The sequence below is a fragment of the Equus przewalskii genome, chromosome 30 (assembly GCF_037783145.1).
Source record: "Equus przewalskii isolate Varuska chromosome 30, EquPr2, whole genome shotgun sequence".
NCBI lineage: Eukaryota > Metazoa > Chordata > Mammalia > Perissodactyla > Equidae > Equus > Equus przewalskii.
In genome coordinates this window covers 19,028,037-19,041,625 of record NC_091860.1, presented here as the reverse complement: position 1 = coordinate 19,041,625, position 13,589 = coordinate 19,028,037, and the positions used below count along the sequence as shown (strand labels likewise).

At 33.8% G+C, this 13,589-nt stretch overlaps 2 protein-coding genes across 3 annotated transcripts in view; both read left to right on the top strand.

The window, feature by feature from the left end:
- MSANTD7 (Myb/SANT DNA binding domain containing 7) overlaps nucleotides 1–11,160 on the top strand; it is a 27,640-nt gene extending 16,480 nt beyond the window's left edge. For both annotated transcript variants that reach the window (XM_070601220.1, XM_070601219.1), the window contains exons 11-15: nucleotides 1,333–1,435; nucleotides 7,245–7,457; nucleotides 7,875–8,048; nucleotides 10,054–10,124; nucleotides 10,985–11,160. The gene's annotated coding sequence lies outside the window, so the exon portion shown is untranslated. The remainder of the gene's footprint in view (nucleotides 1–1,332; nucleotides 1,436–7,244; nucleotides 7,458–7,874; nucleotides 8,049–10,053; nucleotides 10,125–10,984) is intronic.
- Nucleotides 1–13,589, top strand: part of HSPA14 (heat shock protein family A (Hsp70) member 14) — a 30,059-nt gene extending 16,470 nt beyond the window's left edge. Inside the window, exons 10-14 of the mRNA XM_008529124.2 lie at nucleotides 1,333–1,435; nucleotides 7,245–7,457; nucleotides 7,875–8,048; nucleotides 10,054–10,124; nucleotides 10,985–13,589. Of these exons, the coding sequence (XP_008527346.1) occupies nucleotides 1,333–1,435; nucleotides 7,245–7,457; nucleotides 7,875–8,048; nucleotides 10,054–10,124; nucleotides 10,985–11,063 (640 nt within the window). The 3' untranslated portion in view covers nucleotides 11,064–13,589. The remainder of the gene's footprint in view (nucleotides 1–1,332; nucleotides 1,436–7,244; nucleotides 7,458–7,874; nucleotides 8,049–10,053; nucleotides 10,125–10,984) is intronic.

Below are 13,589 nucleotides of genomic sequence, written 5' to 3'. Positions count from 1 at the left end.
TAATCCCAAACATTGTTTACGAGTGATTGCCCCTTTACCCAGAAAGTCCAAAGGGAGGACGTTGCCCTATCATTTTGTGTTACATGTTACTAACAATAATAATAGCTACCATTAACTAAACTATTTAAACCTCCCAACAATCTAACAAGTAACTTGCAAACATAGTGAAAATTTCCAGAATTACAGTATTGTATTATTTTTAGGATTCTCCAGACTTTATTTGCTTAAATTCTCTCTTCATTTGGCCTTTGTAGTTCAGCTTCTTCACTCTCCCTGGGCTTTCCTAAAGACTCTAGATCTGTGTGCCCAATATGATAGCCACTAGCCACCTGTGGCTATTTAAATTTAAATTAATTAGAAATAACAAAAACTTCAGTTACTTTGTAACACTAGCCACAATTCAAGTGCTCAATAACCTCATATGGCTAGTGGCTCACAGAAAATTCTATTAGACAGTACTGTTTTAGCAGTGTTAAGAGAAATTTGAAGCTACAACCCAAAAGACAAAAAGGTGTTACATTGAATTGAAATCTCTGTGGGCGGAGACTTTGATATTTCTTCTATTTCTAGAATTCCTGACTTAGTGCTAAGTTTGTCCAAGTACTAAGTATATGTGTGCTTATTCATACCAGTTATCAAGAATGAAATAGTATTTGTAATTTCTCATTTAGGAAATTTTGTCTGTATCGCAAAGATTTCAAGAATAAAGTATGTTTCAGTATCTAGAGATAGCACAAATAAATTTAAAATTGAGTCATCTACATTTAAGAAACTCGATATGAAATTAGGGAGTACATTTTTCATGAACATATGTAAGATCTTTCCTGAAATTATATGCTAGCATTCAAGCATCTTAAGCAGTGCATAAGAACTAAACTTATGTACAGAACAGTCTCAGATTATAATGAAAAATAATGAGAAATAATTTTTAAAACTCTAACATTTGTAAAAATAGCAAAAAAACTTCTGAATGATGGTTTGATTTAGATTAGTGGATTTATGGTTGGGAATGCCACACATTTAATATTTATTTTTAGGTTTATTGAAAGATTATAAGTAGGCCATGGGTAAGAGTCTCCCACTGAACTTGATGTTAAATGTCTTCATATATTTGTAGATGAATAACTTAGGTGTTTTCCCCCCAGTGGTATTGCACTGCTGGGTGTTAAATATCCTGTTCTGATCATAAACCTATTCTTAAGAGAACCATCAGTTTAGGTTTTGGTATTATTCTTCAAAAGCAAAAGATGTCTTAAGATGTTTAATTGTACTAAGCCTTTTCTCTGTCTCTCTTCTCTGTGTGTGTATGTCTGTGTGTGTCTGTGTATACAGAGCAAGATTTGAACTTCTCTGTTCTCCACTTTTTAATAAGTGTATAGAAGCAATCAGAGAACTCTTAGAACAAAGTGGATTTACAGCAGATGATATCAACAAGGTAATACTTTTTATATTTTTATCATTTATTTTAGGAGTATTTTCAGACATGGAATTTAAGGAATATAATCCCTTGGTACTGAAAGAATATTTTTATGAATTTAAATATTTTCTGAGCTTGTGTTAATGAGTAAGGAAAATTGATTAAATTTGATTAATGGCTCTCGTAATATAAATATACATATCAGTTTCCTAGCAAAAAAAGAAATCTTTTTAGTGTATTTTTTAATATGTAAGCAAAGACTGACAGATATTTGAATGTTTGCTGTGTGCTAAGCCCTGTTTATGTATTTTACATGGATAAACTTGTTGAATACTCACTGGCAACTCTGAGCTAAGCACTATTACTTATCCCCATTTTGTAAGTGAAGGCACTGAGGTACAGAGAGAGAGATAACTTCCTGGCGATCATGTGGTTGGTGGAGGAGCCAGGATTTAACTCAATGTAGTTCCCGAGTCTGCTGTCCATCAGTGTACTATACTGCTTCTCTCTGCTTGCACAAGAATATATTTTGAGACTTCCAAAAACATTCAGATTTGTAATGTTTTCTTTTTTCCTCAAGATTATTTCTACTCATTTAACATGTATATAAACTTTTTCTTTTACATTATTAAAATAATAATAAGTATTCATATGAGAAAATTTAGAAAATACCAAAAGGCAACCACTTATATTTTGGATTATTTCTAACTAATCTAATCTGTATGTACAATTTTGAATTTTATTTTCTTTATATAATATTGTAATCAATTCCTTGCCCCATATTACTGCATAGTCTTCATAAATACAATTTTAAATAGATTCTTAATATTCTAGAAAAAGAAAGGCACCATAGATTATTTCATTGTTTTGTTGTGGACACCTAGGTTGGGTCTCCCCCTTCCCCAGAAAAGCCCATCTTTTGAACATTGGCTTTCACAATATTGGTGTTATTTCCTAGAATAGGTTCCCGTAGTAGAATTATTGTGTTAAAGAGTATAATTGGCTTAGATTGTTTTTACCTTCAGTCACTTACCGAAAGAGTTGGATTAACCAGTACTCCTATCAGCAGTACCTAAGAATATACATTTTACCTTGCTGACTCTGAGTTTTATCATTCAAAGATGAATTTTCCATTGAATAATTGAAAAAAGATAGGTTTTTACTTTATATTTTATTGATTACTAGAGGATTTTTTAAATTTTTATTTAATTTTGCATTTCCTTGTATGTAAATATTAATTTCATATCTTTGCCTGTTTAATCATTTAAATCTTATTATTTTTAAAAAAATTATTTGTGCAAATGCTTTATATAATCAGAACAGTAACTGTCATTTACTGCAATCTTTTTTTTTCTATTGAGTTCATAATAGTTTACATCAATGTGAGATTTCAATTGAACATTATTTCTTGACTGTCACCACATAGGTGCTCCTCTTCACCCCCAGTGCCCCTGCCACCCCCCTTCCCCTGGTAACCACTGAACTGTTTTCTTTGTCCCAGTACTTGTTTATATTCCACATATGAGTGAAATCATCTGGTGTTTGTCTTTCTCAGTCTGGCTTATTTCGCTTAGCATAATTCCCTCTAGATCCTTCCATGTTATTGCAAATGGGATGAATTTCTCTTTTGATCTGACGCAGTTGTATTCCATTGTATATGTATACCACATCTTCTTTATCCAGTCATCGGTCAGTGGGCACTTGGGTTGCTTCCATGTCTTGGCTATTGTGAATAGTGCTACAATGAACGTAAGGGTGCATTTGTTACTTTGGATTGTTGATTTCAAATTGGTTGGGTAGATACCCAGTAGTGGGATAGCTGGGTCATATGGTAGGTCTATTTTTAGTTTTTTGAGGAATCTCCATACTGTTTTCCATAGTGGTTGCACCAGTTTGCATTCCCACCAGCTGTGTGTGAGGGTTCCCTTCTCTCCACACCCTCTCCAACATTTGTTATTTTTAGTCTTAGTGATTATAGCCATTTTAACAGGCGTAAAGTAGTATCTTAGTGTAGTTTTGATTTGCATTTCTCTGATGATTAGTGATGTTGAACATCTTTTCATGTATTTATTGGCCATCTGTATATCTTCTTTGGAAAAATGTCTCTTTATCTCCTCTGCCCACTTTTTGATCAGGTTGATTGCTTTTTTATTGTTCATTTATGTGGATTCCTTATATATTATAGAGATTAACCCCTTGTCAGATATATGATTCACAAATATTTTCTCCCAATTGGTGGGTTGTCGCTTTGCTTTGATCCTTGTTTCTTTTGCCTTGTAGAAGCTCTTTAGTCTCATGAATTCCCACTTGTTTATTTTTTCTTTTGTTTCCCTTGTCTGAGAGGACGTGGTATTTGAAAAGATCCTTTTTAGTTTGATGTCAGAGAGTATACTGCCAATATTATCTTTCAGGAGTTTTATAGTTTCAGGTCGTATCTTCAAGTCTTTGATGCATTTTGAGTTTATTTTTGTGTATGGTGTTAGATAGTGCTCTACCTTCATTCTTTTGCATGTGGCTGTCCAGTTTTCCCAACGCCATTTACTGATGAGACTACCTTTTCTCCATTGTATGTTCTTGGCACCTTTGTTGAAGATTAGCTGACCGTAGATGTATGGTTTTATTTCTCGGCTCTCAGTTCTGTTCCATTGATCTGTGTGCCTGTTTTTGTACCAGTACCATGCCGTTTTGGTCACTGTGGTTTTGTAGTACATTTTGAAGTCAGGGATTGTGATACCTCCAGCTTTGTTCTTTTTTCTCAGGATTGCCCCAGCAATTCGGGGTCTTTGATTGGCCCATATGAATTTTAGTATTATTTGCTCTATTTCCGTGAAGAATGTCATTGAGATTCTGATAGGGATTGCATTGAATCTGTAGATTGCTTTGGGTAGTATGGACCTTTTAACTATGTTTATTCTTCCAATCCATGAGCAAGGAATCTCTTTCCATCTGTTTAAGTCATTATCAATTTCTCTCAGTAATGTCTTATAGTTTTCTTTGTGTAAGTCCTTCACCTCCTTGGTTAAACTTATTCCTAGGTACTTTAATTAATTAATTAATTTATTAATTAATTTATTTTTTTGAGGAAGATTAGCCCTGAGCTAACAACCGCCAATCCTCCTCTTTTTGCTGAGGAAGACTGGCCCTGAGCTAACATCCATGCCCATCTTCCTCTACTTTATATGTGGGACACCTACCACAACATGGCTGTTGCCAAGCTGTGCCATGTGCCCACCCAGGACCCGAACCATTGAACCATGGGCTGTCGAGAAGTGGAATATGCGAACTTAACCACTGTGCCACTGGGCCAGCCCCTAATCTTTTAGTTGCGATTGCAAATGGAATTATATTTTTGAGTTCTCTTTCTGTAAGTTCATTATTGGAGTATAGAAAAGCAACTGATTTTTGTAGGTTGACTCTGTACCCTGCAACTTTACTGTAGTTGTTAATTATTTCTATTAGTTTTCTAATGGATTTTTTGGGGTTTTCAATGTATAAGATCATGTTGTCTGCAAACAGCGAGAATTTCACTTCTTTCCTCCCTATTTGGGTTCCTTTTATTCCTTTCTCTTGCCTAATTGCTCTGGCCAAAACCTCTAGTAATATGTTGAATAAGAGTGGTGATAGTGGGGATCCTTGTCTCGTTCCTGTTCTCAGGGAGATGGTGTTCAGTTTTTGCCCATTGCGTATGATGTTGGCTGTGGGTTTGTCGTATATGGCTTTTACTATGTTGAGATAATTTCCTTCTATCCCCATTTTGTTAAGAGTTTTTATCATAAATGGCTGTTGGATCTTGTCAAATGCTTTCTCTGCATCTATTGAGATGATCATGTGGTTTTTATTCCTCAATTTGTTGATGTGGTATATCACATTGATTGATTTGTGGATGTTGAACCATCCCTGTGTCCCTGCTGTGAATCCCACTTGATCGTGATGTATGATCCTTTTGAAGAATTGCTGAGTTTGGGTTGCCAAAATTTTGCTGAGAATTTTTGCATCTATGTTCATCAGCGATATTGGCCTCTAGTTCTCCTTTTTCGTGCTTATAGTCATATGGTGATTCCCTTGTATGTAACAAGTTGCTTTTCTCTTGCTGCTTTTAAGATTCTCTCTGTCTTTAACTTTTGACAATTTAATTATAATGTGTCTCTGTGTGGGTCTCGTTAGAGTCATCTTGTTTGGTACTTTGTGGGCTTCCTGAATCTGGATGTCTGTTTTTTCCTCAAATTAGAGAAGTTTTCAGCCATTATTTCTTTGAATAACTTTTCTGCCCCTTTCTCTCTTCTTCTGGGAGCTCTGTAATGTGAATATTAGCTTACTTGATGGTGTCCCATATGTCTCTTAACATATCTTCACTCTTTTTCATTCTTTTTTCCTTTTGCTCCTCTGATTGGGTGAATTCCACTGCCCTGTCTTCAAGTGCATTGATCCTTTCTTCTACTTGATCTAGTCTGCTGTTGAACCCCTCTATTAAAATTTTCAGGTCAGTTATTGTGTTCTTCAGCTCTGTGATTTCTCTTTAGTACTTCTTTATGTTTTCTGTCTCTGTTGAAATTTTGATTTTGTTCATGCGTTACTCCCCTGACCTCGGTGAGCATCTGTATAACTGTTATTTTGAACTCATTTGGGTAAATCACTTATCTCCGTTTCATTAAAATTGGTTTCTGGAGATTTATCTTGTTCTTTGTTTGGAACATATTCCCTTGCTTCTCCATTTATCTTGACTCTCAATTGGTTTCTGTGCATTAGATAAAATAGATACCCCTTCCAGTCTTGTCAGCATGGCCTTGTGTGGGACATGAACTTCGTCACTTAGCCCAACCCCAGCTTCTGGTTGTCTCTCAAACCTTTGTGATTGTCCAAGACACCATCTTTGTTCTTAGTGGCTCCCAGTAGTTGAGAGGGTGCCAAGACCCATCAGTGTCACACAGGGGAAGATCGCAGTGAGCACCTAGATGCAGGATGATTTGTACCTGGACCCTCAGGCAGCAGCTGGGAAGGTATGTAGCCAAATCCTTTCTAGGGAGAAACTGGGAGATAGGTGTTTTTGCCTGTCTCTGCACTGAGCTCAGGTATATGGCCACGGGGCTTCTCCTGCACCCATTTAGAGACTGCTTCTTTATTTGCTATAGTTTATAGGTCTTGTAAATGCAAGCCTTGTTGGCTATCAGAGCAAGGTGATTTGGGTGCCTAAAACCTTGGGTGGCAGCTGAAAAGTTGGTGCACTAGACGTGTAGACAGGCTCATAAAGGAGCAAGTTTATATGAAGTTCTTCAGAGACAACAGATTTAATCATATGGTACCCAGAGCTTAAAATGTGGTTTTCTAAAACATCTTTTTCCTCAAAAATATTATTCTTCTTCCATGGTGAAGAAAAAATTCTGTGGCATAGTTTTCACATAGAGGGATTGCCATATTTATTTTGTCACAAAAATGCTGTAAGATTTATGTAAACATTTCTTCTAGAAATGTTAGAATAGTGCAAAATGTTAATTAATATTTCCTATTCTCATGAATATTTGTAGTTAAGCTTTATATGCCCAGTATTAATCATGAGCCACATATATGTTGCTATGTTATATTTTCTAATACTTAGTGAGATCTCTCATTTTGAATTTTGTTATGAGTAAAAGATATGTTAAATATTTACAATATGTTAAATACAGATTATATATATTTATTTGGTAAGTATAACATATAATATGTTAAAATGGGGCTTTTTATATTTTACCATTACATGTGATGAAGATAGGTCAGCCTATTACACTTAATTTTGGGAAACAACCGTTGTTCTAAAAGTAAAAAACTGAAAATTATTTTTATTTTCTAGGTTGTCCTTTGTGGAGGGTCTTCTCGAATCCCAAGGCTACAGCAACTGATTAAAGACCTTTTCCCAGCTGTCAAGCTTCTAAATTCTATCCCTCCTGATGAGGTTATCCCTATTGGTGCAGCTATAGAAGCAGGAATTCTTATTGGGAAGGAAAACCTTTTAGTGGAAGACTCTCTTAAGATAGAGTGTTCAGCCAAAGACATTTTAGTCAAGGTATGTTTAGCTTTTCTTTACTTTTCCATAAAAGTAGTATAAATTTATTGCCATAAGTTTTCATATGTACCATGTTTTTACAATAAAACTTTGTATACTGGTAAAAATGTTAAATTTAGATTTATAGTTTTACTATTAATAAGTTTCTTATATTCTTTTAGTTAGTATTTACCATGTTAATTTCTTAACTAACTGTAATTTTAATCATAAGTTTCTAATACAGAAAGAAAAATATATGTTACATTTTAATTTTAAATAATGGGTTGAGATTAGGATCATTTCTGTTTTCTTCTCTTTGCCTATCTGTAGTTTCCAGATTATCAACAAGGAATATATATTATATTTATAATAGGAGTGATTTTTTAAAATTATACTGGTAGATATCAAAGGATATGCATATTTATTCCTCTTTATTAGGGAGTTGATGCATCAGGAGCCAACAGTTTCACAGTACTGTTTCCATCAGGGACCCCTTTGCCAGCTCGTAGACAACACACGTTACAAGCCCCTGGAAGTATATCTTCGGTGTGCCTTGAACTCTACGAGTCTGAGGGAAAAAACTCTGCAAATGAGGAAAACAAATTTGCACAGGTGAGTATACAAAATTGGATGATGAATTAGTCACATGAAACTGTTTAGTTTTTCCTCTGGATTAGACTCAGTTTAACATCAATTAACATAAAATGTATATAGGACATCTAAGACATTTTTGTGAATGGATTACTTCTACTTCATTTTTGAAAGAGAGAAGAAATAGGCAATTTTAATTTGAAAGAGTTACAGGAAAATAAAAACAAAATACAATTTATATTTATACTTTTTCTCTGTGCTCTTGACCCTCCTGGGTAATAAGATAAGTGGCAGGGAAAATGACATTTTTTTGTTTGCTAAGTGTAGGAACCGTATTAGGTAATTTATAAACATAATCTCAAAATGCTTTAAGATAGACATTATGATGTGCATTTTATAGGTGATTAGAAACAGGCTCATGGTAGTAAAGACCTTGTTATTTTCTTGATTGAGCTACTCCTGGGGCCATGCTCTTGCCATTATATCATGCTATCTCTGATACAGGGTAAGTTTGCTTTTTCAAAATACCACATGCATATTTCATATTATATGGTCCTCCACATCCTTTATAAAGGGAGGTGGAGCCATGTTATTTGCCTGGACACATGCCCAAGAATTATAGTTACATTACAGCACACACACAAGGACGATAGAACTGTATTTACAGTAGGATGTCATTTGTGTTTAAATAAAAAGATTGAGAGCCTGAGTGTATATGAGGGTGATGGTATTTGGGTAGTTGTGTATATTTAGATATCCATGCGTAGATACAGAAAATATCTATAGGTGTTTGAACTGTATTCAGAAAATTTAACAGTGGGTGGATTTGAAGATACTAAGGGGTTTTTTTTTTTTACATTTTAACACTTTATACTGAGTTTTTTACAAACAACACAGGACATGAGCATGAATTACTTCTATAGTAAACCAGAACAAATTTAGATAAAAGAGAATGTATAGCATCTTTAGCTTTATACCTATTTTCTGATTTCAGCGGAAGAATAATGAAAACACACACATACATAACGTCTGGGCTCCACTTCAGACTTAACATCTTAGAATCTACTGCAGCAGGGCTCCTTCAACTAGTAAAGTTTTCAAAAGCTCCTCTAGATGTTTCTGTTGTATATTGTGTTACAAGCACTTTCCTATGCACCAGATTTTAAACTCACATGGCAGTTTTAATATTCCTTTACTTTCTTTCGCTTGTACATTTATTACCTTTTCTTCCCACATACTACTCTGAAACTCTGCAGCTGTCACTGTATCCTAACTTACAGATTCCAGGAGGAGAAGAGTTAGTCACATAACACTGAATTTGGAAGAGAATCTTTTAGAGATCTTTTTATAACATCCTCATTTTACAAATGAGTAAACCATGGTACTTGGTGCTTGCCTAAGGTCCTAAAACTTGATATTGGCAAAATTGGAAAAGGTCCCTTACAAACTTGGTTTACTGGTATACTTTTCTTTAGGAAACTGAGGAATTTTATAGTAAATTCATTAGTATCTCTTACTTAGAAATGTAATTTTAGTTGTACAAAAGAATTTGCCACATGTTTCTTTTAAATAAGTCTTCCAAGTGTATTTAAAATATTTGAATTTTAAAAAGTAAGTATAGAAGGCTTCCCAAAATATAATTTACATGTTACTGGTAATGGCTTAATTACCAAAAAGAAAAGCAGTCTTTATTTTCTGAGACAAACAGTGCTTCGTAGAAACAATCACTTGAATCTAGGACATGACATTTAAGAGAGATAAATATATTAGTTATCTTATATGCCCTCCTTCTAGAGGAGATATTTCCAGTTAAGAAAGCTTAATCCTGTTCTCTCAATTCTGATAAATGGTGGAACAATTGAAAACTGCCCTAATTTAAAAGGTTTATTTCAGTAATAAGTAAGAATTGGTCCATTGGAATAATTGATGTATCAATTTATTAATATGTCAAAGTACTTTGACATATTATCTTTGTATTATTTGTATTTGTATTTGAATTATCTTTGTATTATTTTTGCATAAACAGGTTGTACTCCAGGATTTAGATAAAAAGGAAAATGGATTACGTGATATATTAGCTGTTCTTACTATGAAAAGGTACAAAATTAAACTACTTCTGATTTTAAGAAAATTCACTTTGAGACTTGACCTTTTTTGTTAGTTTATTGATTCTTCACCCATTGTTATTCTAGGAAAATCATTTATTAAAAACTTACAAAGACTTTATCAGTGAATTACATTTTTATTCTGCAAAATTACTATATTTTACAAAGAAAAGTATATCTCAAGTCACTTGCATTCTGAATTTTTTATGAACTCTTTAATTATTTTGGGTATAGTCAGCCTAAAAAGCTGGTCCATGCAAGTTTGAGACATAACATTTATCAATTTTAAATATCATTTTCTAAGGTTTACATGGGATATTATTTGTCCTATGAAAGGATAAGTTTATTTCAGAATTGCTACAGAAAATCTCTAGGAAATAAATTACTAATTAAATCCAACTATTACCATTTCTCTAACTACAGTCCATCCATAACACTATGTCTTACAAGTAACTCATTTCCAAATTAATATTAACAATTCATTCCATAAACAGTGCTTAGCAAGAATATTGATTTCACTAAGGTAGCTTGGCCTCGGCCTGAGCTTGAAAACGGCATGACGCATCCTGAGCTTGCATAATGTCTTAGACTTAAGATCTTTATCATCGTGAGTTGTCAAAGGGATACAACTTTGTCTCAGTGGTCTAGGAGGAAATTTTTAAGAAATACCTGATTATAGCACATGATACTAAATTTAAAGACACTGAAATTGTTTCTCTTCCTTATCTTAATACTCTTCTTTCAAAAATTAAAATTATCCCGTTTACTCAAAAGTCCTCAAGTAATTTCTTAAGGTCTCCCTGTTTTTATAAAATCAGCTTATGAAATGTTATTTATTTTTCGTTTGTTTAGGGATGGATCCTTACATGTGACGTGCACAGATCAAGAGACTGGAAGATGTGAAGCCATCACTGTTGAGGTGGCATCTTAGTGTTGTAGGGAAACCATGATCCTTTAGAACTAGAATATCAACTGTATTTGGTTTTGTTTATAAGTGATGTTTATATATAAAATACTTTTTGAATGAACTGTATTATCTATGTTTCTGTTAAACTACAATATATTGGTAAGTGTTGCAACTTTTTTTATTTTCCATTTAAGATGAAGCATGATTAGTGGAAATATAAGAAACTTTTCTGTCGTGAAGCTTTCTAGAATTAAATTAAGCGGAGTGAAGGAAATTTTACTGGAAAATTAACGTTTTAAAATTTTTTGTTTCTATAACTTCTAGTTTTAAATCTTTTATTAATTCTTATTAGATAATTAACTAAGAGAAAAATGTGAAGTTTTTGATATTAATTGAAAAACAATCGCAGAACCATGTGCAAAGATGGCGTTTTTGCTTAAAAGAAAAAAGTAAACTCAAACTCAACAATTCTTCCAAGGTATGCATGTGACACACACAGAGAAAAGGGTAGAAGGCTAGACACCAGAGGTGCTTTGACTTTTTTGATTTTATTTGGTTTGGTTTTTCTCTCTAACAAACATGTTTTCTTTTGAAATTAAAAGATTTTTTGTGTGTTTTGAAGAGAGGGCTAGCCATGTTCATTTTGTCAGAGAGCATTCACTAGTGCATTGAGATGCTCAGTGGGTTACTAATGAAAAAGCTTATCCTCTAAGTAAAACAGGACAGCTGATCTGTGTATTGAGGGAAGAGCTGGGAGGTGAGCAGTGACCATGAGACTCAGGATTTTATTACCAAGAGAGGATTGTCTATCATTTCTCTCGTTATTTCCCAGCAGACTTGAGAAGAGGAAATAGCTTTATTCGGTGGTAAAATTTAAAAACTGTGCTGTTTTATACCCTTTTGATTAAGACTGAATACTTCTTAGGATCTTTTCCTTGAGAAGGAATTTTTCCCTCTCTTTGTTTGAAATAAAATAAAGATATGTATAAGCCATTAAGCTCTTTCAGAAAATAGGAAAATACCAGCTGAACTAGTAGTTGAACTGCTGAGTCTAAATGCTTTCAGTTATGCTCTGGAAAAGTCGTTTAGCATTTTATTTTGTAGCTATTGTTAGCTCTTTGATCTAGATCAGGAGTTGGCAAACTATGGCCAATGATCTATCAGTTCTACCCCAGACCTAGTTTTGTAAATAAAATTTTATTAGAATATAGCCACACTCCAAAGTATACGTATTGTTTGTGGCTGTTTTCCCACTGTATGGCAGAATTGGGTAGTTGTAGCACTGTGTGGCCCACAAAGCTTAAAATATTTATTGTCTGGCCCTTTACGGGAAAAGTCTGTCAACCCCTGAGGTAGATTATTGAAACTTATAGCCTAAAATATCATAAGGATTTATTCAAGAGTTTGATTTTCTTCCATATCCATGTAATACTTATTTGACTGCTTTCTCCACTAGATTATTAAGCTTTGTGAGAGCAGACTCCCAGTCTTAGTCACCATTATGCCCCAGCCCCTAGGACAATACCTGAACTTAGGTGTCAGTAAATGTCTATTGAATAAGTGAATTATATGGAAGAAAACATAACAGTGCCATCTTTGTATTCTACAGGACAATAGCCAGTAAGTATATCTTTTGCATATTTTATGGTTTGTTTAGAAACACAATAAAAAAGGAAAGGAATACCACTACTTCTGACTTGATTAGTCAGCTTTGCATAATTTTTTCCTCCAAACATATCAAACTTGAAATTGTCATCAAAAGTGCTTTGTTGCCTAATGAAGTGTTTCTCCCAAATTTTCTTATATCTTCAGGTGTTAAGTTTTTTCTTCTAAATTGGGAGAAGATTTGCCAATTAAACTTTCTAGTTTTTTTTGTTTTTCAAGGTGAAAATAGCTTTAACATTGTTCTGATTATAAAATGATACATGTTCACATTAAAATTAAAAAAGAAAATATAAAACATCCTATATGCTACCACCCAGAGTAACAACTGTTAAGATATTTTTTTGTGACCATCTTGATAATCTTTTCATGCACTTGCCAATTGTCTTTGCAGTGTCACATATATATTTAAAAACTTCAGCACTTTTACCAGCAAAAGGTTATATCAAATTATAATTTTGCCTATTTACGTGTCTGATATTGTCTAAAGGACAGAGCCAAATATAAAAATAGAAAGAATTGCCTATATGTAATACTGTGAAAGTCTTGGGAGGCCACAAAATACTTCATCACAAACTGAAAAGCTTTTATCTGTGTGAGAGTTTTTAGAGATAAAAAGTTTCAGAGCACAGAAGTTCTATGGGAAAATGTCAGGATTCCTAAAATAGCAGTGAGTAGCCGTTTAACGTTTGTAATTCTGCTACTGTTGATTTGCTTGAAGTCCTTATCCTGCTTTTAATTGTGATCTTCCCGCAGCTCCATGAGTGGCTGCAGTATGTAGAGAGTAATATGGCCTTTATTATTTCTGTGTTCCAGATGTGGAAGTAGATTCAGAGAGGTTAATTTATCCAAGGTCTCACAGTAAATAAATGGTGAATTTTGAACTAA